Source organism: Pipra filicauda, unplaced genomic scaffold, assembly GCF_003945595.2.
Source record: "Pipra filicauda isolate LSUMZ 115617 unplaced genomic scaffold, ASM394559v2 scaffold74_size2892960_pilon, whole genome shotgun sequence".
In the NCBI taxonomy this organism is placed as follows: domain Eukaryota; kingdom Metazoa; phylum Chordata; class Aves; order Passeriformes; family Pipridae; genus Pipra; species Pipra filicauda.
The window spans coordinates 803,565-829,042 of NW_024104920.1; the positions used below are offsets into that span (position 1 = coordinate 803,565).

Here is a 25,478-nt window from a genome sequence, read left to right on the forward strand (position 1 = left end):
GGCTGTCCACAAAAACTCTGCAGCAGCAAACGCTGCCTTGACACAAATGCACGTTTTTAAGAAGTTTTATGTAAAGTCAACCATTCCATGTATTTTGTTTGTTAAATCAGATTATTATTATTTTCTAGAAGCATAAATTACAAGTAATTAACCTATGCAATTACATGCTTTGCAGCAAATACAACCTGTTAAAAATATTTAACATATGTAATGTTTAAAATATTTTTACACTGAAAATTAAAAGAAAATACACTTTTAAGATCTCTTAGAAAAGAATGTTTACTGGGAAAAACTACCTGTTTAGAAAAAATTAATTGTGGGCTATTTAATATAGATTTTCCTTCTTCCAATGTATTAATAAAAAATGGGAATAAATGGATGGCATATATATTTATAGATAGGTTTAACATCTGTAGATATTTCATTACTGCTCTGGGCCAAGACTTTTAAACAAAGTTGCAGATATACTGATTTAATTTTAAATATGGTTAAAAATTAGAAAATACTTTTTCTTTGGGGGAAAAAAAGTGGAAACAGCATTTTTTAATGTAAATTTCTCTATATTTAAGACTTTTTACTTCCTTCACATTGAAAGAGTCAGAAAAAAGGTTACTGTACACTGAAATATTTTTGAAATGCAGTTTATGAGATCCTTTTTTAAAAGTAGAGGAAGAAGTAGAAAGAAATCATGCCTGCAGTGGGCAAGGGCTTATTTTGAGCCAAATAGTTTCTAAAAACCTCTTCAGAATTTTGTTTCCAGGCCAGTAAGATTAACCAAAATGTTTATATGTTCAGAGAAACCTAAAAATACCAAAATAAAACCTATTTTTATTTTTTCAGTAGTCAAGTACTGAAAACGAAAGGTGCTTTTATTATTGTCCTTTCATAAACAAGATTACCAACTTCTATTTAGTTTATTGTCTTAAACTGCATATAGAGCTTCTGAAGTTCAACTTAATGCATGGCATTTAATTTTTAAAAAGATTTCTGAAAGTGCACGCAAGCCATTTGATAGTCCAAAATGGTTCTTCCCTTTCAGATTGTCATGTGTGAACATCAGGGGAATTATTGCTGAGTGTTCATGAAGAAAACAAAGACAGCACAAAGCAGCAGAAAGGAAGAGCAAAAGGCTAGCACGAGCAGTCAGGCACCACCAGGGAACAAGGAGAACATTCTCTCTATTCTGAGATACCCAAACAACTATACTTCAAATCCCTCCTTACAGAGAAGTTTTGAAGAGCCTTCCCTTCTTTCTTTTAGTTATTCTAGTTAATGTGAGTTATTAAATCCAACTTTCACAATACAGTGTTGATATTTGCTCCTTTGAGTGGGGTAGTATGAGGAGGGACTCACACTCCTTTTTCAAACTTGCTACTTGAAACGCTTGCTTTATCTACATTTCAGTGTACAAAGTGAAAAACCACTTTGTTATAAAGTCACTTGTTTTCCAGTACCTTCCAAGCTACCAAACCCAGAAATCAAATAATCTAGGGGAAAGCTTCACTAATCTGCAGCAGGGAACAGCCCATGCTTTCTCTCCAAACTGCTGCTCCCATAAGGGATTCCTCCCACCTCAGCAGCCTTCTCTGCCAGCCACCCGGCCTGCACTGTGCCCACTACCAACTCCTGTGCTACTATTTGAACTCAAACATTTGTGCCTGCCTCAAAGCACTGCATCCCAGAATCCTGGGAGCACAGGAACACGGTTTTTCAAAATTAAAGCACAGAATAATAAAAGCAAACATTTGGCCTGCATTTCCACAGGTGATTGCAACAATATGAATTTTACAGATTAAAAGGCCAGAAGGCAAGTGAACCAAAAAAATATATTAGTGTTGTCGTGGTTTAACCCCATCCAGCAGCTAAGTACCAGGCAGCTGCGCCCTCACTCTCCCTGCTCCCACCAGTGGGATGGGGAGGGGAATCAGAAAAAAAACAGCTTGTGGGTTGAACTAAGAACAGTTTAATAATGGAAATAAAGTAAAATATACTGCTACTATTTACTGTAATGGGGGGGAAAAAAAAAGAAAAGCCAAGAAAAACAAGTGATGTCCTATACTACTGCTCATCACCCACTGAACGATGCTCAGCCCACCCTCGAGTAGTGCTCAGTTCCTCCCCAACAACTCCCCCCAGTTTATATACTGATCACGATGTATGGAGTATCCCTCTGGGCAGTTCAGGTCAGCTGTACCAGCTGTGCTCCCTCTCTGCACCTCTGCACTCCCTCTGGTGTACCTCCTCTCTGGCAGATCATGGCAAACCAAAGTGTCCTTGACTTAGGGTAAGCACTACTTAGCAACAATCAATCCATCAGGGTGTTATCAACATTATTCTCATCCTAAACCCAAAACACAGCACTATATCAACTAGTAAGACAAATCAAGCACTATCCCAGCTAACATCAGACACTGTTAATACATTAACTTTAAAGGAATCTGGTGAATTTCTGAGAGTTTAAGAGCAGCTGGAGTGTCACACAAGAAGTTCAACTGAAAGTTAGAGAATTCCCCCCACAATCACATAAGCAGAAATGCTGAGAACCAGCTGTCCAGGAAAGCAGAAATTAACTGTTCACTTTCTTTCAATAGTCTATTCTGAGAAGCATCCCTTCCACTGTCTTCCAGGAAGTTGAATGGAAAAGGACAGAATGAAGTTAGCTGGTGGGACCACAAGCTCAGACACAAATGAACAGAGAAAAAATAGCCTTCATTTTACTGTAAAAGCCAGCAATTAAATCCCATAACATAAAAGATGTGATTTCAGAAAGTAAAAATTTTAAGAAACAATCTCCATTGGTTTTCTGGTAAAATAAGTCTCCAAAATTCAGAGCTGTAACAAGTCCCTGGCTGACTAAGTTAGGAGCCACGAGTCTGCACTGCCAGATTAGCAAGACAGAGTTATTTTGACAAATCAAATCTCCCCAGACATAGTTTGAACTAATTCATCACCTTCAGCAGCAGACAGATCACATTGCAGAAGTGTCAAAGTAAAACATTTCAGGTAATAAAAACCTCTACAGAAGCTTGCAGAGTAGGAATTAAAGTTTTAGAAGGCTTACATCAAGCGAATGTTTATCCATAATCAAAATTAGTAAGGTTGTTGAATGGTTAACACTGGGCAGGCTGATGGAAGTACAAAAGCAGTCAGTAGCATACAAAATTTTACCCATCATGATTAGTTAAGACAGCATTTAACTGAGGTGCACAAAATGCTAGAACGGAACAGAAAATGTCAAGACAAGGTACTATTTTTCTCTCAGTATGTGAAAAGAGTAGGAAGAATCCAAAGGAAGTTAAGACAAATAGAAGACAAAACACACAGAGATGACCTTTATAAGTTGACAAAAAAATAGGGATATATGGAAGAATAAAATCAAATGTCAGAGAGAGAATAGTGTAAGGGAAGTTATTTAATAGAAATATCTGCTGTGAAAAAATATGTATGATTTAAAATTCTGAAGTCTGTTCATGTTTTCCCAAAAGAGTTTATTTAAAAGCTGTCTTTTAAGCTAAAACTGTTCGTGAAAGCTCATTCTCTGACTGCTGATGCCCTAAAAAACGATGGCCATTCATAACAAAAAAACCCCAACCTTTATTTTATAAAAGAAAAGCCTACACACTGTTTATTAGCTTTGATTCACTGAAGACTCTTAGTATTTAGCATCCTGGGGTGTGTCCTGATGACAGACACAGCTTTATTGTTCACTTTGAGGACGATCTTTAGAGAAGGCAAGAAGTTTTAGTAAGTTTCAGAATTTCCATGTAATAACAAAATAAAGTTTCATTAACACGATTATTCTAAGTGTTATATTTAAAAATTAAACGAATGGGGGAAAGTTGTAATACCAAAAGGCCAGTTGCATAGTAAATGAGAATCACGTTATAGAAATTATAATCAAATTCTATTGAGACTCCAATTTCTTTGTTAAAAACACTCTTTGTTACAATACTATGCTCAGGATGCTTTGTTTTAACTTTGCACTTTAAAATTTACATTAATAGACATATATTATCATATCCTGCTGTAAGTTCAGATTCATGGCTTAGCAGTACATAGAGAACATCATAAGCCCTTCTGCACCAGCAGCTAATACCTGCTCTGCTTATCCCTTTGATCACATCACTTCCTTTCAGTGCTCACAAGTATTGACAGAGGGTTATTCAACACTTAATTAAGAAAAGAAATACCATGGCCTTTAAAAAAACACATTAAAACAACAGCCTGCACAAATACTATAAGGATTAATGAGTGAAATGTAGCAAGTTTACTAACAAAGTTATTCACAAACAGTAGGAAAGACAAGAAACCATACCAACTCCATTTGGTTATAATTCAGGACCTCCACTCAGCAAGGCACACGAGTTAATTAATAAATCCCACTAAACTCAATTAAATTTAGACAAACAAGCTTAAATCCTTTCCTGATGCATCCTTCTGATAGCAGACTGCACAAAGGTCTCTAAGTTAGCTGAAAACTGGGACAGAAGGCAACAAGCTGTTTCATAGCTCTTACAGACAAATGAGTTCAAACAATCCTTTGTTTCAGCAAAGCACTTGAACAAGTGCTTAGGTTCCACTGACTCCACTTGAAGTGAAACTCACATTTACATGATTTATTCCATCAAGGCCAGCATGAATACTAAAGAATGATACTCACTCAGGTCTCTCATAGCCAAGGCTTTCTCGGATAGACCATGCAACCTGGTAAGGGGAGGTTTGCTCTGAATCCTCAAACTCTTCTCCACTGTCTTCAGACCAATCCAGCCCTAAGGGAATTGAAAACATGAAAGCTGGATGAAAAGAGTATCCACCTTATATAAGCCTCTGGGCAACCTGTGGCAAAGAGGTGAATGTGTAGTATAGTTACAAGCATAATTATGTTTGATTAAATTATATAATATTCTCATTTACACAGGAAAAGTTACAGTAGCGGTTCCATTGCAACGTGAAAATAGCATGCACTGATTTTTGTCATAAGCAAGGGTTGTTTTTTTTTAAATCCTTACTGGTTTCTTTATCCATAAACAGTGGAAGAAAAATCACCAGCTTTCTTACCCACAGAAAAATATTACAGTTTTCATAACCAAGCACATGGGAACTTTAGAGACAAGGTAAGGGAGAAGTCCCTGTCACAAAGAATTGACTACCTGGTAAATTTTAATACTGTATGATCTAAATAGGCCAATTTCATTTCTGTTTATATTCTGACCCCTTCACTGTGCCCTAACACAGAGAAGAATATAAAAATCACAAGACACAGCATCACGGACAGAGATAGATACACAGCTACATGGTGTGTTCCTCTGCTCAGTTCCTGTCACTGCTGGCCAAATGCACGAAGAGAGAGCTAAAGGGAGAGACAAAACACTCCTGCACTTTTACCAAGCAGCACGTTTTCATTTAATGATGATGCAATATTGTGTGCACCAGCAGCTTCAGTTAGTCAATCCACACACAACTGTTGAGCATGACAACCAGAAAGAGGCCAGTAAGTTCTCAGGTGAAACATTCTGTCTAGAACTTCATCTTTCACAGCTTTTCCTACCCTCTCTCCCACACCCAGTGAAATTCTTGCCACTTTCTTGCAGAAGGTGGGATAAAATTCCACTGCTGCATTTGCAAGTCAGCATTTTTTCTTTTTCGCTTTCTTCTCTGCTCCTTGAAAATGGAGCAGCAGTTGGGATAAGAGTTAGGGAGCATTTTATTTTTGTTAAAAATAAACTAAACAACTATATCTGAGATGATTCTGAAATGCTTTGAATTTGGGAAACGCATCAGTACTTGGTCACCTGCTTTCACAGTTAGAGACATGCACACCTGTGCTTGGAATGCAATCGTTAGGAGCATCTTCATCATATAGAAGCAACACTTTAACATGAACCACAAACATCAGAAACCAAATTTTTCAGGAACTTCAGTGTCCTTTTATTTTTTAAGACATGCATTTGAACAAAATTAAGATATATTAAGAAATTTAATGAGATGTCAGAATTATACTTTCAAGGTAAGTGGTTCTTTTTCCTCATGCCCCTTTCATAAAGGAATGAAAAAACAACTTAATCATCATTTGATAAAGATGTCCACAACTGACAACCATGTAATAAATTGTTTACCCAAAGTTTAAAAACAAAATCAGAAGTTGTGTTGTTTTGCTTCTAATGGGCACTGCAGAAATGAAGGAATAAAATCTAATCCAGATTCACTATACTGACACTGAAGACTGCAGTTACATTAATATCCAATTACACAGCTCTGATGTAGGTACACATAAAACTGGCTTAATCTTTTAAAGATTCTGTGCAGTCATCTCTACTGCTACTCTATCATAAAAAAGAAATCCTGAAGTTCCCTGAACTGGTATAACTAGTCTTTAATATTAAGACATATAATGAATAAAAAACAAATATCTTTTCTACTCTCATGTAACTTATATGTGAATTCTTTTACTTTGCCAAATATAAACTGTTCTAAATGCATACACATACAGTTATGCATCTGCATAACTGTACATGTATAGGTCTAACTGGTTTTTTTACTATGCCTCTTTTTTAGTAAAATGTATTCTCTTCACCACTTGAGAATGTAAAACATTAAATACAGAAAAGATCTTTCTACAGTCTTTCAAACACAGGTCACTTTCGAAGCTATTGGGGTCTGTAACACTCAGAAAAGCCTCTGGAGTTGCCATTCCTCTAAAGACCTGCATTATATATAGGACCATCAAAGCTGTTTTCTGAAGAACAACATCCTTTGGAGACATGCTATAGGTATGCTAATTATCTTCTGAACAAATAGTCAAGCTATCCCGTGAGTGCCAAAGGGCAGATCTTAACAGCAAATTAAGGAAAGGTTAATTGAAACAGCAAAAATTACAGATGTTTCCAATTAAATAAGACACTATATGAAGAATGTCTAGATTTATTTGAAGTCTTTTTTTAAAAAAAATCATAAATAGTGTTCCTGCTCTAATATCACACACTGACTCACATTTCCATTTCCCTTTTAGTATTTTACTTGTTAGAAAAGTACAATCTAAAACTAAGCCAAAAAGTAACTTTGGTGGGTGAGGAAGACAAAAAGGGCAGATCAGTGTGCCTAGATCTGTATTCACCATCAGACAAATAAACCACAAGGTCAATTGCCTTTTCAAAGCCTCATAGAGCACTACTACCATACCAGCAAGTTGGTTGTATTTGCTTACACTTTCACAAGCAGCTATTGAATTATGGTTTCTAGATAATAAGTAAGGGTAAGACTATTCCTGCACTGATATGTGGACAAGACTCCACCCTCCAATTACCTTCTGCAACAGTGATGCTCTCCTGCAGTGGTCTTTTTTTTGTTCATCCACTTTCTATAAACTAATAGGCCCAGTCAAGAAAAACTCTCTTTTGCTATAATTTTCCAGTCAAGTCAGCTGGAAATTTGGATTGCAGAGAACGACAGGCCAAATCTCCAAACTTCTACTTGCATTCATTTTGTAATGTGCACATGTCACACATCTAATATTTAATCTAACTTTGTCCACTCATGTAGGTACAGCTAGTGTCACCTTTACTACTTGAGTTTCAAACCTTCTATATGATGTCTCTATCATCCAAGCAATGTTTTCTACACCTCAGTTTCATTTCTCAAATGGCTAACAGAACATTAAGAATAAAAACCAACCAAAATGCCATAAACCATATATGGTGGATGCAGGCATTCCCTTCATAGAGAACAGAGCTAAAGAAAACACCAAGATTACCTAGCTCAAGGTTATTTTGTGAGGACCGCACACGAACGCAGGACAGGGCTAGAAGACCTTCCCCTTTTTTGGTTTTAGGTTAAAAAATAAGGCTGCGGTGCCTCTGTTATCTGCTCACCTAAATGAGGAAACAGATCAGTGTCCAGCTGCTGTTTTCGAGTGCACAGTTTCACCAGTCTCTGTAGCCGGCTCATGCAGGACGAGTGCGGAGAGAAGGCTGTGGCTTTCATGAGGACCCGATCAGTCCTTGGTGGGTCCGTGACAGGAGCCCTGGCGGGTGGCAGGAGAGGCAGAGGTCTCTTGTTAGACAACTGCCGGGCTTGTGCTATAGTGTGTGTGGTGGGTGCCACTCCCTGCATTGGTAGGCTGGTGTTCAGAGGTTGAGGTGACTTGCAGACGATGCCCTGCGGTAGCCCTGTCGGCTTTAACGAAGCTGATGAAGGTGGCAGATGGGAGTGCTGCTGCTGCAGAGGCTGCTGCTGCAAAGGTGCAGGAATGGGGCTAAAGTGCTCTTGGCGAACTTTTAAAATCTCTGTCTCTCTCTGGCGCTGCCGGTTTTGAGCCAACTTGCTCTGCAACTTTTTCCTCACTGTTGCCCCTTTCTTTAGGTCATCATCCTCCTCATTGAAAGCAAAGGGGTCTTCTAATTCTGCCTCCAGGTAGTGGAGAGGAAGCCTTGCCCCTGGAGGGGAGAGGGACATCCCATCCAGTCCATTGGGCATCTTCAAGGCCAGGGTGGGCACTGTCAGACTGAAGGCCATAGCATCCATCTGATGCCTGACCTTCACCTCCTCTATGGGATCATTCTTTTTCTTCCTCTCCTTTTTCGGTATGAAGCCAAGTACCTGCAGGTGGCTGTTGCAGTACCTTTGAAAAATAAAAGCAGTCGATTATTAACTAAACTCCTGTAAGTAAAATATGAAGAAAAGACATCACTTAAAGGAAACCCAAACACACATCTCAAGCAAATATAAATCGAAACACAAGAGGTTTTATAAGAAGTGTACACAACTGCTTATAATAAAACAGGTAACTGTGGTGCTCCCAACATGTAACAGAAAACAAAAGGTTATACAGGGGACAATCTCTAATCTTAAGATATAAAAGTCTTCATTCATTAGTCATAGGAGACTCACACACAATCATTCAAAATCTTAACTCTCTAATAGGGTGAATACTCACAAAACAAAGGGAACAAAACAAATGGACTGTCTGATACATAAAACATTAAGAACTTAAGCCATTAACCGATCATTTCAAAAGCTCCCAAGAAATATTACATTGAAGACTACTTCCTTTCATTTGCCTGTTTGTTCAGTGGAAATAGTTAACATTTTCATTAATGCACACATTATTATTATGAATTCCACTGTAGTAGGGAGAGCAGTTTCTTATAAGGACAATCTCACTAGATATCTGCTGCAAAGGGTCATTATTTGCAAATAAAAATCTAGTTATAAATACAAATTCTCTCCTGCTAGAAAATATTTACACAATGCCAAGAATATGTATACATACAATCCACAAACATAGATTTTAAGTTCTAATATGAAAGACTTTTGAAGCCATGTTATTAAAAAAAGTTTTTGAGAATTTGTCATGGAAGTTTTTTTAAAAAAAATCACAATTTATGTCCAGGTAACACAATAAAAAGTAAAAAATTAACCTTTATCTGATTAAAACAAGCAGGTGATAGAAATGTAGGAATCATGATCTGATTCTTTTCCTGTTTCCCACAGACAGGCACTCCTGCCTCTGTAGAATGCTACCAGCCATCAGAATTCTGCCCTTGCAGAATCCCATCTATAACCTGCAGCTTATAGATGAAAACAAAGATATAAGGAAAAAGTGATGTCTACATCCAAGTATTTATGAATAAGGAAATAGCCATGAAGGTATTCTTTAAAATCTGATCAACATAAACCTGAGAAAAGTAAGTTTTGTGGAACAAATAGGTTAAAATTAATTTATTCCTGGTCTTTATGGAGAAAAAAAAAAAGCCCAAACCAAACATCACAAAAGGTTTAATACTTCAGCTTAGTGACTTTCAAACTGTTGGCCCATCTCTAAAGAAGCAATGTGTGAGAAGCTTCTAAAGAGTCCTTAAAAGGTAAAAAAGAGAAATCAAATTCATATATGCTCTTTAATGATCTCCATATATACAGCCTCTTGAGGGTTCCACAGTCATAAGGATTCACAAATCAGAAAAGTCTGAAAAGTACTGCTACTTATTACTGTCTAAATAATTTCTTGATTATATTATGTTGTAAGTAATAAATAAAGCTAGATGAGGCAAACTGAAAGCCAGCAATTTGTGGAGTCCTTATTAGAACACACTAGAATACTGTAAATTCATACTGAGAGACACATTTCTAAAAATAAAATTATATAATGAGGGCTCAATAAAGCTTCCCTTAAAGTCAACAAGCACTGTTTCCATGTTTAAAATTATGCACTTTTAAAATATTTTGTTTGAACAAGACTGGTATCAGTTACAACAGCACTTTTAGTATGACAGGAGAAAAAAACAATAGACAAAACAAACACCAGGGAATTCTTTTCCCCCTTATGCCAATAAAAGTGTTTTGCTCAATGTGAATGCTTCCCTTATATTGTTCAGAACTTAAATATTGTCATCTTGTGCTTTTGCTGATGTGAGGAGGTAAAACTGGATAGTCTGTTTTCATTGTACAAACAAGAAAAAAATAGAAAAGGTGAATAAAGCTATGAAAAGGTAATAAGCTTGCTAACATTCTCTGAGTTTTAGGCTATTCAGGCTTTGGCTTGTTCATTTAACTCTAATACAATAATTTTTATATGGTAGAGAATAAAGCTTTGGCTCTTAAACTGACCATACTGCACCACTGAGAGCCAACTGGACACAAACCCATAGATGTCAGGCTACAACATACAGATCACATGCTCTTGCAGACTCCAGTATACAATGACTTGGCTCTGTGCTTTAAGGCTCTACCAACTCTCTGTCTTCCAGCATAACTGGAAGCATCTTGGACTAACAGGAGCAGGAAGAAGCCAGGAAGAGCACTTCAATCTCCTCTGGGTAAAGAAGACTACACACAAGCAGTTTTGGCTAGGCTAGCCATAGGAGATTAGCACCGACTCAACCTTGACCTTGTCAGGCTCTAGCTGGTCCCACACAGAGCCAGGGGAGCAAGCACACCCAGTTCCCCATCCTTCAGTTTCCAGGATGGCTTTTTAGTTGGCCCTGGACCCAACTGGCTCTGACTTTATCCAGTACTGCAGAGTCTGCATTAATAGTTCATGTTCCATGGAAGTCAGATTACTGGGAAGACTAGCACAGCACCTGCAAGTAGCACAATGCTTTTCACATAGCTCTGAGCATGAAACCCATTAGAGTCAAGCTGGGCCTATAAGAGCCAATTCTGATATGCCTGTCTTAGTGGCTGAGTTTGTCACCTCTGTAACCTGTCTGTGAGTTATTCTCAGCTGACAGTATCACACTGAGTATCTAATAAAATTTTTTGTCCCCTTCCCTACTCAGTGCCAAAAGCATTTTTTGTGTGCAAGTAAGATCAAGTGAAGTCCACACATATGGTAAGAGCAGTGGGTTGATATCCATTAAAATTATCAAAACGTGAAGCACACAAAATGTGATGGGTTCTGAAGGCTTCAGCTGGACAGTTTCCCTCATCCACCAGGAGGACAAGAATTCAGACAGTGAGTTTTTCTACCTACAGTTGCATTCTGCTTCTCAGTACATCCCAGACTGGTATTGATTTCCATCACTTACTTAAGATCCAATAAACTGGGGAACAGCTTGCATATTAACAAAATATTTAAAGATTGTCTTGAAAGAGGAGATTTAAAATGGTGTTTAACCCAACTAAATTGTAATAACCCTATATTTAAAAATTAAGTTGAACTTCATTATGTATGTCTGTATTTGGCTAAGAAAGAATTAGGAGATGTATTCAGAGAAAATACAAATACAAAATCTGTCTGTATCTTCTCATTTATATGTTCTTTAAAAAAAAACAAGACAGCGAATAGAGAAACTAGACTTCAAATAAGGCATTGAAGTCACACTATTAATAGATCTAATTTGTAGATCTATTAACGTTAACGGTTAATAAGAAATCTAATAATATGGCACAATATTAAACATCTTTGTGGTTGGTAGCATCTCATTTGTCAGGGTCAAGTGATAATTCTTTTTAATTATCTGTGGACAGACTATGAAGCTTTTGGCATATAATGCATGCATCTTCTTGACTTCTTTTTTATAATCTTTAAAAGTATAAAAAGAAGATAGCTGTCAGAGCATCATACAGCCTGCTTCTGATCATGTACAGCTACATGTGTAAAACTGTGACAAAATGACCATCTGACAGTATTTTTGTATACAAAAAATTAAAAGCTATGAGTGAAGAACTCAGACACAGCAAACATCTTTATATTGAACGGAGTGTGAAGAAAGTCTCCTAAGAAACAGATACAGGTTTGCCTGCCAAAAAAAAAAGTTCAGAGGAGCCACAGTCTTATCGCTAGCATTCATTAAATTTTATTGTTAAAACTAAACTCTGCCCTGAGAAGCAGTCTTTTAAAATATTCTTTCAAACTATCACATCCTCTCATTTGAAATTAAAAGTTTATTTTCTCCTTCAGACACCTGCTGTCCTCTTCAAGTACTGTAATGTGACACTCGACATGCAATTGAATTATTCTAATATAACATACACCAGATGTCATGACCACACTTCACTTTAACTTGAGAAAAATCAAAAAGAACAAAGTGTGAACTCAATTCAAGGTGTAAAGAAAAATCGCAAATTCCATGGGAACATATGAGACATAAAGAAGTGTCATTAAGTACTATTACTTCTATTGTTTTCAAGTATGACCCCTGGTAAACAGCAACTCTGTCTCAGTCAGCTCTTGCATCTGAAATTACAGCATACCATTTGTGCTAACCATTTCCATGATCATTCCTGCGAGCTTATTTCCAAAGAGCCTCAATTGTACAGTAGCAAAGAAACACTCACCGACTGTCAAATTACAGCTTAAAGTTATTCATCTTGTGCCATTTGAGCATTTGCCCTACAGCTTTTGACAAACATTCATGTTTTTTTTCTCACTTCATCAGTCTCCTCAACTGAAATGGCAGGTGAAGTGCAAGTTAATTTAGAGCACAGTCCAACTGTTGTTTCAGACAAGAGAGGGAGCTGTGAGCTGAGAAGGAAGTTACATGTAGGGCACAGTGGGAACACTGCTAATAATGCAAAAGGTTAGTGAATGGCAGCTAATAATGTGAAAGGTCAGTGAATAGTGGTTTGACTTTTTTTGGCATATTTTGTTTATATTTTAGGTTTAAAAAGCATTTCTAGTTGAACAAGCCTCACATAGTTAACATAGACGTTAATTAAATACTGTATTACTGGCAAACCCTGCAATGACAACTCCAAAGAAATAAAGTCATATATAGCTGTCAGACAAGATCAGACAAATTCTGCTATTTCAGCCCCAGCAGCACCAATGAGACTAGTGTTCAGGAAGCCTTAAAGAGCAAGGAAGAATGCCCTTGTGGCTACAGTATGGGCTGCAATTCAGGAAATCTAGTTTGAATTCCAGCTCTCAACAACTTCAAGCACTATCTCTTGCAAGGCATTTAATACCTGGACACCTTGGGCATCTTCATTTGGGCAAGGAGGGTGAGAGAAAGGAGGGAAGCAAAGAAGAAAGGGAGTGGACAGCACTTTCCCAGCTGGTTCATCTGTTATCAAGTAATATTTATTTTATTCCAGTAATACAACACTACAGATTGGTACCAAATCACAAACACTGAATTGTAATTCTGGATTTGTCTCTATGTGTCACTGTTCCCTGTGCCCAGAAGATATGCATTTTCAACTATTTGTCCTGCAAAAGCAGATGGAAGCGTGCTTTTGGCACTCCTGGCTAAACAAGCAGGCCTTTTTAAGAGCAGGTACTGTGACTGACAAAGCAAATTAGTCAGAACAGCTGATATTGTGGTTTGATCCACAGTTTATGGTGAATTTGTGAAAAGCAACGAACTCTCTTAAACTTCCTTGGGACTAAGTTACTGCCCCCTTCCAAGTTACTTGACTCCCACAGAAAATAAAATAAAGTTTACTGGTCTTAAAACAAAATCCTCAAAGGAACATCCTGGAATACAATTCGCTCAAGCCAGTTCCACCCTCATCCTGAAGCCAGCAGCAACTTAAAAGAAAACTCGTGCCAACATCCCAGCCACTTCCCACTTTGCAGAGAGATAACCACAACTCACCTACGGTCCTCAGATTTGGGGATAGGGTTGGTGCAGCGTTGGCTGTTATACTTGGCCACATATTCACATTGCTTGAAGGGGGCAGTCTTGTCCTCCAGAACGTGTCTGATACAGAAGGCGTAGCCGTTAAGTCGCCTCTGCTTGCACAGTTTGGGGCTATATGAGCACAAGGGCTTATTGTCAACCTCAGAGAAGTGTATGTGTTTGCCTTCATACATCACGTGACTCTATTCCTTGTGAACATCAGCTGAAAGAACCAAAACGTTAAGACAAATCACATAAGGAAAGAAGAAATGCATTCAGTTCTAGACTGCATGCTCCATTTTGGCAGGAAAGAAGGACCCAAAACAATACCTGATTTTAAATCTTCTGTACCATATCAATGTCAAGAGAGAGCCCCAAGGACACCACTATCCTGGAATGATGATGAACCAAGATGAAGCAGATTGTCTAAGGAAAATATCAAAAAGGTCAATGTCAGGCAGAGTAAAACGCGTATTACTAGTGCTCAGTAAGTAAGCAGGCAGATGTAGTCACCAAACCTGTAGTTCAGCTAGCATCCAATAAGCCAAATCCACTAGCCCAACAGTTTTCAATTAGTAGTTACAGATCTTTGGAAAACTGGGAGAAATTACTGGGGAAAAGAAAACCCTACTGCCACCACACTTAAACCTCCTAAACAAAACTTCACTCATCTACCAGAAAGTGATTAGAAGCTACAAGTTGAAAAAGGTTAAATGTCAGATTAGATCACTTGCTTTCAGAAATCAAGTTGAAAGATGATCAACCCATTTGATTGCAGAGGTTTTACTTCAAGTATCTATACTTACAAAACCACCAGTGACTGTCTTTGCTCTGCAAAATTATTTAATCAGTCAGTGCAACAAAGTTTTCTTTTTAAAAAAAGCTTCCTTTATCATATTTGATGATCAGTCTCTAGTTCTTGTATCTGCTTACAGTTTCTGCAAGCATCAATATGCAGTCCTTCCTGAGGTCATCACGGTTCTTTAGTGCTTGTCCTACCTCACTGCGCTTTATTTTAGGGAAAGCAGGTATTAAAATCAGAGGCTGTACTCCCATCAATGTCAGGAGGGAAGAAACATCCACAAGAGGCTGGGGGTTTTCCCCCCTAAAATACACTCCTATGGTGCAAATCCATGCAATCATAAGGTACTTTTTCAGTTCCTAACACTATGGAGGTCTTCAGCAATCATATTTTTAAAAAAAACCCAAACAAACAAAACACCCAAACCATCTCAAAGTAGCTCCAAATAAAATTAACATTATATATATTCTGCAGCTACTCTGCTACACTAAGCTTAAAGCAGCTTTTATTCAGAAAGGCCATCCTGAAGCACTGGAACGAACTCTTTTAAACATGGTGTATTCAGTACTCCGTTCAGTTTCATATGTGTTATACACCAAGGAAAGGAATGTTCATAGAGGGGATATTCAGGAAATACATAATAAATTAGAGGCATGTGACAAATGTACAGAATACCATGTCAGTGAACTCACTCATTCCCAAGGCCCAAAATGGCAAGAACACGATTGGAAGGAGGAAGCCTACACAGACTTTGTAGGAAAGATGCACTTTCCTCTTGTAAAGGTACAAGCCTTCACCTTCTACTGTATAAAAGTGCCTTGAGAAAATGACAAGCACAATGGCTCTGAAGGATCTAGAAAAGCAACTTTAAGACACTAGGGCAAAAGAGTATCTAAGAGTAAACTGCATAAAACTGGCCTTTCATTAGCATATATCTAGCTGTAGAAGCAGAAGGACGCTTTAAGATTTAGAAACATGCTAAAAAATTCTTGAAAGACCTGTATACACGCACGTGCAGCATATACAGCATAAAGAATGGAGACATGGGCTACAAAATTTAACTACCACAAGTGACCTGATTTATCATGTCAGACAATAATGAGGATAACTTTGTATTTCCTCTTGATACACATTTTCCCTTTCCAAGCACACATGCAAGCATGCACCCCAGAGGCAGGGGCCTTCTGCTTTGTTTACACCAGGTAGCCACAACACAAGCACAGACACCTAGTCCAGTTCCAATCACCTTTCCCAGCTTTTCTCAATGCATGGAAGCACATACTATACATATTTGAAACCGATCATTGGAGTATGTCTTTCCACGACACATCAGTCAAGAACAAGAAAGCTCATTGTTGACTGTGCCCTTCAAAAATACAGAATGGGAAGAGGGAACTCTCTCTTCTTTAGCATGCTAAGGACCAAATAATCCTTTCAGACACCTGTGCTCAGGCAGGTACTGACATACACTTCAGTATTATTCAGCAATGACATGAATGAAAAACATAAATGCTATGGGGACATGACCCATACAGGAGTTGTGTGTGATCCAGGTTTGGATCCCATATGATTGAGACAGACTTCTTCATTACTATGGCAGCAAAAGTAACCAAATGAGTCTTAACTAATTGCATCTCACACATGCAACAATGCTGACAGAAAGCCTTTTGCTCTGGAGTTTGCTTCTCTCAATAGTTAACCAAAGCTTGTATTTGGTGGCATACCGGACAAGATGTAAAACTTGAAAGACCAAGTGTATCTTGCAGCTGGGGTGATTCACATGCTGCTCTGTTTCTTTCTGGTTTATTTACAACCTTCATTCAAGCTACTACTATCATGCTTTGCAGAGTTTCTGACAGATCAATGACCTTCTCACTTTCGCACAACCCAGCAATATTTCTTTTCTGAAGATTATCAAGCAACAGACCAAAGAAAAAGAGTTCCTCAGGATGGTTCCAAAGTAAACAGCAAGAAATGCATACCTTGTGTGCCTCTGTTAAGCTTCTGTAAAGAAAGTGCTCCACAGTTCCCAGCCACTATAATCCTAGATTTATTCTTGTGGCTGCAGTCTTAATTTTGGATTTAACTCATAATTATGTCTTATTTTTGCCTTTAACTTGACTGTGTTAGGGCAGGCATGGTATTTTACTTCTTACTTGTCTGAAAGATACAGGGCATAACTACAGTGCCATATAAAATGTTCAAGCAAAAATACTGAGAATAATCCCCAGGGAAACCAATGACCATGAACATGAATTTTTGGGTCGATATATATACTAAGAGAAGCTCATGCAAATATAACCATGTTAAAAATCCTGATAGGAATCAACTAGTGCAACTACAGTGCAATGAACAAGAAAGCTAATATATCTAGAAGCCAATGTTACATTAAAAAAAATCCACAGCAACTTTCCCAAACTTCCAATTATATCTTTATTGGTAGATCCCTACAGAGACTCCCCAAAAGACATGTCACTATGCGGATACACTGCCAGGATCAGAGACTGAAGTTGTACTTAATCTAAAAAGAGCTTTTTCTTTTTACTTCCACAGCATATCATGTAAGTGTGTGTTTATGTATATATAAACACACATATATAAAAATAATGAAGACATTTAAATCTATTCATTCTGATTTAATCTGATGCAGTGTTTTATTTTTAACAATATACAGGAGTTCTTAACAGAGCTTTTTGCTGCTACATAAAAAGTAGCACGAACATGGAATACGCACATGTCACTTAACTGAAGAGAACTGAAACTACACTTAGTTAAATAGTGGGTGGGGGAGAAATTATTTTTGTCCCACAGGATTCAGTAAGAGATGACGGAAACATGGACTTCCCCTGGAAAAATCAAATGCTTAAGCAGCTGTACTCACTGTAAAAATATCAGGATACAAAACTTTCCGGGAGCTGTTTCGGATTTGCACTTATACTCTACACCAAAGCCGCAGAAAGGTTCAACAGAAACATAAGTTATGCCCATATGTGCTCAAACTAGCTTTAGCCACAACCCATGAATGAGAAACCAGAGGTTGCTTCTTGAGGAACCTAGACATGCCTTAACCAACTGCTTCTAAATAAAAGATTTTGAGCTAGAAGCAACAGGGCAAAGAACAGAAGAGAATCCAAAAATGTGCATCCTTGCCAAATGATGTAATACATGACTGAGGTTTAAAAAATCATGGTAGGAAATAAGGTGAATACAGAATGGTCATATACCATATCACACAATATTAGAACTAGAGATGCTTGATGAAGTTACTAAGAGATTGACTCAAAACATATTAAACTGCTGGAACTTGCTGTCACAGGGGGCTATGGAAGCAGATAGTAATATCAGGTGCAAAAAGACAATAGGAAAGTTCGTAGACAATGGGGACATAAGCAATGTACCTGCTAGCATGACCAATTTAACAAATATGGATGGCAGAGGAGTAAGAGAAGAAAACATAAAAAAGTGGCTGGGCTTTCATGCTCTTCCTAAATAGCATCACTTATTCCTACTGTCCAAGAGAGAACATTAGGTTGGATTGAACCCGATCTGATCCAGCAGAGTATTTCTCATGTTCTTACGAGGTTACCACTAACACTTGTCATTTCATAACGCATTAATTTCTCGCCTTCTCCCATTTTTTATTCTTGAGCAGCTGACTGGAAGAAAATCTCCTCCCTCTGGCTAAAGCCCTATGTGAATACTAACAAACTTAGCACCCCAGCAAGGACAGGCAGGACACAGAGCAAGGCCACACTGTGAGACACCAGCACTTAGAGCAGAGCTACTTGTCCTGCTGAGTGCAGCCACTAGTGGTCCATAAGACAACAGAAGGTGGTTTGCAAAATGACCGTAAAAAGAGAAATGAAAGACTTCAGTACACACAGGTACACACCTGTGCAACTGCCAATACCTGCTATCACACACTGGAAGAAGCCAGCTCCCAGCTGCTTTTAGTACCAGCAAGCAGGCATAATCAGCTACCTTGCACTGCACATCAGCTCCAAGACAACAAAGTTGTAGCTCTGCACTCTAACTACCCTTTTCCAAAACACTTAAACAGTTCTTCAGAGAGCCTAGAAAACAGTGTAGCAGAAAACTCTAGGGGCAATCTTTGCTATACCATACCTGAGTACCAGTATTATGTCATACAGAAATCTGGTACCTGACATCATCTGTAGTCTGCATTGAAGTTAATGGCTTAGTCACTATGAGAAAGCCCAAAGCATTATAGCCTCAAAACTCAAATCAGTCATTTTAAGCAAATGCTGCGATGAAAATATTAGAATATTTTAAATCATGTGGGTTGATACATTCTTAAACATATGCTCAGAACTTAACATTCAATGTATGTAAGACCCGTTTAGGCAATGGAATCCCCAAATGCATTGTAAATTGCAAGGCAATTATATGCTGGTGGTTAAAAGATGTATAATTAAGAGGACTGAGCTCAGAGCTTCACACACTGCATCCAAACAAAAGCCACGACCACAGAGGTCTTAACTGTGTTGTTTTGCTTTTGCTAATATTAGCACAAATTTCATGTTAAATTGCTTGCTGTGTTCATGGCATCTCATAGACAAGGTACAATCCTCTCCATATGCTTCCAAAACCATTAACTTGGGGCCAGAAGTGGAACGTGGATCTATAAGAACCTCAGCTTTTCCACAAACACAAACAGCATAAATAGTAGTTTTGTCAATTCCTAAACTTGAGCAAGAAGGAACAATTACCTGCATTGCCACTGTCTGACCCTTTTGCTGAGACTAAGAAAATACACAGAGTGTATGTTTGGCAACATGGAATCCACTCAGAGATGAAAAGAGACCATAAAATTCGTGACAAAAAGACATGCATTTAAAGCTGACTTATAGCAAAACTTTTCCAATCAGTATTAGCAAAAATTACATTTCTAAGAGGAAAGCAGAAAGATTAATTTTTTCTGTTTCATAGCAACTAATACCTCTCTTTGAAGTGCTTTGTTCTGCATCACATCTAATTGTGATCAACATCAACACTACAAAGTTGTAACTTCTGTCCCCCTTCTGTGATCTAACCATAACTTTGGCTTAGTTCTAGTCTTTTAACAGCTCAATTCTCTACGATACTCAACTACCAAACCAAGGCTTCTGTAATTCTGGAAACAAGAGTCTTTTTGTCAGTAAAAGCATTCATACTGAGACAGAGAACACTGGGAAGCAACTAAAGCCAACTACAAGAGTTCCTGTACAGAATGCTTTTATTAACTAGAGTACAATCCTTACTCAAGAAGACCTGTGAAGTGCAGGTACTGCAACATATATGCAAGTAACCTGACAGATCAAGGCACTCAACATGTTAAGATCTTACTAGATATTTTTAGTTACCACCTGGAATCATATTTTGGACTACTTTTTTCATATGTTAAGATCTACCTAGGAAGATAGAAGCAACATTGCCCTCATTCTGCCTTTTAGAAAGCTTATTATTTCAACTCTGGAAAAAGGCAGTTTATACTGCAGATATATTAAGAGAAAAGCACTAGAGTATTTTAGGCAACATTGGTAATACAGATTATGTTCCAGAATATAATGTAATACATATAGAATTGAAGTATTATTCCTAATAGTAATAACCACTAGAGAACTTAAGAGACTTATAATTAGTTCAAATCAACAGCAGAAAACATAACTAAGAGGTGGAAAAGTAACTCATTTTGTTACCAAACTGACCAGGTTCTTCTTTTTGTTTTCCTACAACAAATGAACTTTTCATTTCAGCTGATTCACTAATGATAAATAGTATCTTATAGAAAACTTGACAAAGATATCCCAAAGCCTAAAACCAAATATTTAAGACCCCAGGAATTTTAGAAACTTCGAAGGATTGCTAAAGAGAAAAGATCTTAGGTAGGAAGATTCATAACTATTGCCAAGAGCACATTCCTATAAGTTTCAAAAAATTTTCTAGACATTGGTATTCCTGACCTAAGGTTCAAGACGGGCTCCATATCTTGAAAGTCTTTTGAACAAGGACTTCTCTATTTGGGCAGAAGGTCTCAGGCCCCAGTCCTGCAATCACATCCTCACAGACAGATGCTCACGCTTGCACAGAAGCACACTTATTTCAACACAGTTTTAAACAGGCCCAGGTTAGGGTTAGGGTGAACAGGCAGAGAGGCAGCCTTCAGATGCAGCAAGAAATGGAATATTTAGGCCATTGCAACATGGGAGAAATGCACTTTAAAAATGTTATCTCAAAATATCAAAACCATGATCCTGAAAGCAGAGATTAAACATACCACCCTTTGCATCTGTACTTGAACAAAAAAAAAATTCCAAGTCTTTTATTCATTCAAATAACAGATAACCTGCCCTTGAATAAGGGCAAAATACCTTAGTCTTATTTTTAGTCCCAATACTATGAAGGCAAACAAGCTTATTTTCACACAATACAGAAATATTATTTTTGCTCCAGAAGGAATACTCAATAAATAAAGTAGTAGAGCTCCTCGTAGAGCAGTCTTTCAGCAGTTATAAGCTATTGGAATTTCAGTGTAGTATTACAATAAATTTGTACCTCCTGATGATTTACCATATTGTGAGAACAAAGTATATGCAGTTCTGTAGGACCAGGCCCTACGTACAAATTCATTCCACTCATCACAAAAATACTGAACATCAAAATAACTCTCAGTAAGTAAATTTTGGGTGGCCTTCTGTAGATAATTTAGCTTTACGATTTATAAAACTTGTCCGATCTTCATATATATTACAAACAATTCATGTAAAAGGCTGAACATCACCAGCTTGTAAGTGACAGCTTCATACAAAACACAAGCGCTCCAGTTCAACAATCAGCAGTGGTGGGGATGGTCTTAGCATGAAACACTGCCAGTACAGGTGTGTCAATAGGACAGGGCACTCACCTACGCACTGCCCTAATTTTGTCGATTTCATTTTTAAGTCTCCCAATCCTCAAAAACTGAAAAGGGCCTTAAAATAAACCTTCATCATATGTTGTTGAGTAACAAAGTTAGAACTAACTATAGATCTATGTATTTTACTCAGATGGTATAAGGCTTAAGGTGAGTGTTACTGCAATTTCTAAAATTCATTTGAGGTTACTTGTACAAAGCCATTAGCTAAAAGACATATTAAGGAACATTTGACCAAAACGCGCCACCTCCCGCTTTAGAAACCGGAGCTGTTTCACCTGTGCGGGGTGAAGCGCGGTGGTGGGTCTCCCAGTGCACTCACTTCACAACTACCAGACGTTCTTTTCCCTGAAAAAAAGGATCCTTTCATTTGCAGTCCTGGGGGGCAGCAGCACCTCACAGAGACACACCCCCCCAAGCCCAGCGGGTCCCCGGCGCACAGGGACAGCCGGGGTGCCCCAGTGGGGACATGAGAGGGGCCGGGGCCCACGGCCAGACACAGCCCTGGCTGCGCAAGGGCTGCTGAGGAGATTCCCTCCTCTGGCTGAGGGGCCACTGCGCCGCTGCCCATGTCCCGATAACGCCAGCGGGTCCCGGGACAGTGCGGGTGCCTGAGGGACCCCTGCCCAGCCCCGGCGGGGCTCGGGCGGCCGCCGGCCCCACACGTGTCGGGGCGCGAAGGTGCGGCCGGGACACCCCCTGCCCCTCGCCCCGGCCCCGGGGGCCGGGCCGGGGCCACACGTTCCGGCAGCTTGTAGAGTGTGGGGGGGCACTGCGAGGGCATCTCCGCACCCCCACTCCCTCCCAAAAAGTTGTGCTGCGAATCCGCCCACCGCCGGCCCGGCCGGAGGGGGTCACCGGGGGGGGGGGGGGGAGGCAAGGGGGCACAAGACGGGCGGGGGGGCCGCAGCCGCATCCCGGGGTGCCCCCGCCCTGCCGGCACCGGCCCCGCAGCCGCGGGCGGAGGGTGGGCGGCGGCGGTGGGGGGGCAAGGCACCCCAAAAACGCCGCGAAACTTTCCAGGCCGCGGCCGGCGCAGCCCCACGGGACCGGCACCGCCTCCGCCGCCACGGCCCCGCATCGGGCTGGGGGAGGGGGTGCGCCCCCCCCGCCGCTCATTAAAAGTCATTTCGGCAAATTAATGCCGCCCCCAGCCCCCCGTCCCGCGGCCCCCTCGGCCCGCGCGGGGGGTTGGGGGGTGGGGGGAGCAGCCCCGGCCGCGGCGCCCCCGCCGCCTCCCCCCGACCGTCTGGCCCCGGCGGCGGCGGGGCTCGGCCCGCTCTGGGCCCGGGGCCCGGCGCGGGGGGCCCGGCGGGGCGGGGAGCGGAGCGGCCGGGCCGCGCCGCGCCGCGGCCTAGCGCCCCCCCGCCCCGTTCACCCCCGCCGCCCTTCACCTCCCGGGCAAAGGCGCCGCACCCCGACCCTCCCGCTGGGCTCCGGCGGCCGTCTCACCCCCCTCCGGCACTCCTCCCGGCGCCCGAAAGGCTCAAAAAGCCCCCTGGCTCCCCGCACCCCCCGCCGCGGCCTACGCCGCCCCGGCCGATCCCCGGCCTCGCGTAGCCCACCTCCCCGCCCGCCCTGCACCCTCCGCACCGCCTGCCGCGCTACGCGAGCCCGGGGATGCAGGCCGGGCCTGGCTTACCTTTCCAGCTGCTTTTTTTTCCCTCCTCTCTCTCCTCTCCCCCCTTTCCCTCTGTTGGGCTGACAGATCAGAGTTTCCTCCCCAGCAGAGGGACTGGGAATGTGCTCGGGCTCTGTGCTGAGGAGCTGCTGCCCCCCTGTCTCTGAGAAGATCCTGCTTTTTGTGGGGAGAAAGCTTTGGGGGCTCTTTATTATTTTAAAACTACAAAGTGCTCAGAGGGTAGGTGATTATTAAGGGGAATCCCTGAATATATTCTCCAGCAAAGAAGGCAGGGCTGCTGGGGCTGCTCAAGAAGAGAGCCAGCAGCCTCCTACAGCACCACTACAGGCACCGAGAGGACATAACATCAGAGAGCGGCTCCTCTGCCCTCCAAAACAACAACTTTCCTACCATCTTGGAGGTAGTAGAGAGGGAGAGAGGGAGGGGGAAAAAAGTACAGAAGGTTTTTATAAAGTGTCAATTTGGCGGAGGGAGCCAAATGGCCAAACCAAAATATTTTATCATTTGTGTGACTTTTTATTTTAAATAAAAATAAAATACAAAGACTTGTGGCTGAAGAAATAATTTTCTTTATAACCTGTTAAGATCAACTCTCTGGAAAAAAAAAAAAAGGTATGGTATAATATATATTTTTAGTAACTTTGTGGTTCTTAAAAAAATATTTTTTCTGTATGTATAAAGTTGATAACTTTTTTGTCATTGCGTGATAATGCTAAAAATTGATGTGTAATTGTGAAAGTTCATGTAACTTTTTTTTGGTACTCATACTGTCAGTAGAACAGCTGAGATGGATGTAGGATAGTTTGGTGCAATTGTACCATTACGTCTTTCTCTCTTTCAAGCCATTATAAATAAAGCTGAATGTACAGGTAGGAAAAAATGCTATTTTTTTATTTTTACTTTTTAAATTTTTCTAGAGTAGGGTATGTAGAGAAACTGTGGAGGATTTAATGCAAGTGAGGGAAACCTGTGAGATATATATATCTGAGAAATTGTGCTGTCATAAATGTAGCATTGTCTGCCCTTCAGGATGGGATGTGCAAAAACAGAACTCATAGCAAGAAATTTGGGGGCAATAGTTGAGTTTTGGTTTTAATGTTTTCAAAGCACTTTGCAGCCTTCTAATAATTCGGTTTGGTTCTTTTTAAGTTACTGTTTTGATCTGGGGGCTTTGTTCCTTACATTTATGAATCTTATTCCGGACTTATTTACAGAGTTGAGAAATGCTGTAAGTTTATATTACAGTGTCTTGTAATATAAATTAATAGTGTGTGGGGGTTGTTGCAGATGCTTTTATTAGATTGTAAAAGATATATTAAATGCTGTCAAAACAATGTGAGATGCTATGGTGTATCTAGAGGTGAAGATACTGATCTCTGTATTTAGCAGACCTATGATAATGATTCTTGCAGTAGTATTATGCACAGAAATGAACTGTAAAGATGCCATTTTATTTGTCTCGAAGGAAGGGGAAATAATTAGGAAACTAATGAGCTATACATTAATTTATGTTTTTTCCCTTGTAAGAATTATTCAGGTGGTATAGGCTAGTTGAACTGCAGTCAGACTAAGGTCACGTGAATGAAGGTACTGAATTACTTAGCATGTTATCAACCTCTCCCCTGTCAAATCTGAAATATGTTGGTTTAGTTCCGTTCCTTTAATATTAGGAAAAAAAATTGCTGTCTTTATTTACAGCCACATTTCAAAATATGCTTTGAGTTTGCCCAACCCGTTATGGTGAGTGTAGTTTGTGTTGATAGTGGGTTTTTCATTTAGATAAACAAATTTGAATTAAAGTATAGTTAAAAGTCAGCAGGTCTTGTGTCAAACTTTATTTTTTGTTCAGCTGGAAATTTTTAAATTATGGTTAGTCTGCCTTGCACATTTTAATAATCCAGTGTTGCGTTCCATTGAATTATTGCATAGGAGTTTTTTTTCTGTATCAGACTATTAATCTGTTAAATGCATTATTCTGCTCTGACATTAGAAAACCAAAAAAAAAAGAAAAATCAATTATGTTCCTGCTTTATTGTATTTCAAAAGATTTTGTATAGGAGT

General features: G+C 39.7%; 1 protein-coding gene across 3 annotated transcripts in view; it reads right to left on the reverse strand.

Annotated features, from left to right (window-relative positions):
* Positions 1 to 23,770, reverse strand: part of INO80D (INO80 complex subunit D) — a 40,258-nt gene extending 16,488 nt beyond the window's left edge. For 2 of the 3 annotated variants that reach the window (XM_027731361.2, XM_027731357.2), the window contains exons 1-6: positions 23,418 to 23,770; positions 22,054 to 22,123; positions 14,391 to 14,486; positions 14,037 to 14,283; positions 7,869 to 8,617; positions 4,661 to 4,769 (exon numbers count right to left, since the gene is read on the reverse strand). In XM_027731361.2, coding sequence (XP_027587162.1) covers positions 4,661 to 4,769; positions 7,869 to 8,617; positions 14,037 to 14,254 — 1,076 coding nt within the window. In that variant the 5' untranslated portion in view covers positions 14,255 to 14,283; positions 14,391 to 14,486; positions 22,054 to 22,123; positions 23,418 to 23,770. The remainder of the gene's footprint in view (positions 1 to 4,660; positions 4,770 to 7,868; positions 8,618 to 14,036; positions 14,284 to 14,390; positions 14,487 to 22,053; positions 22,124 to 23,417) is intronic. The other variant, XM_039389620.1, reaches the window with a different exon arrangement.
* Positions 23,771 to 25,478: the final 1,708 nt, after the last annotated feature.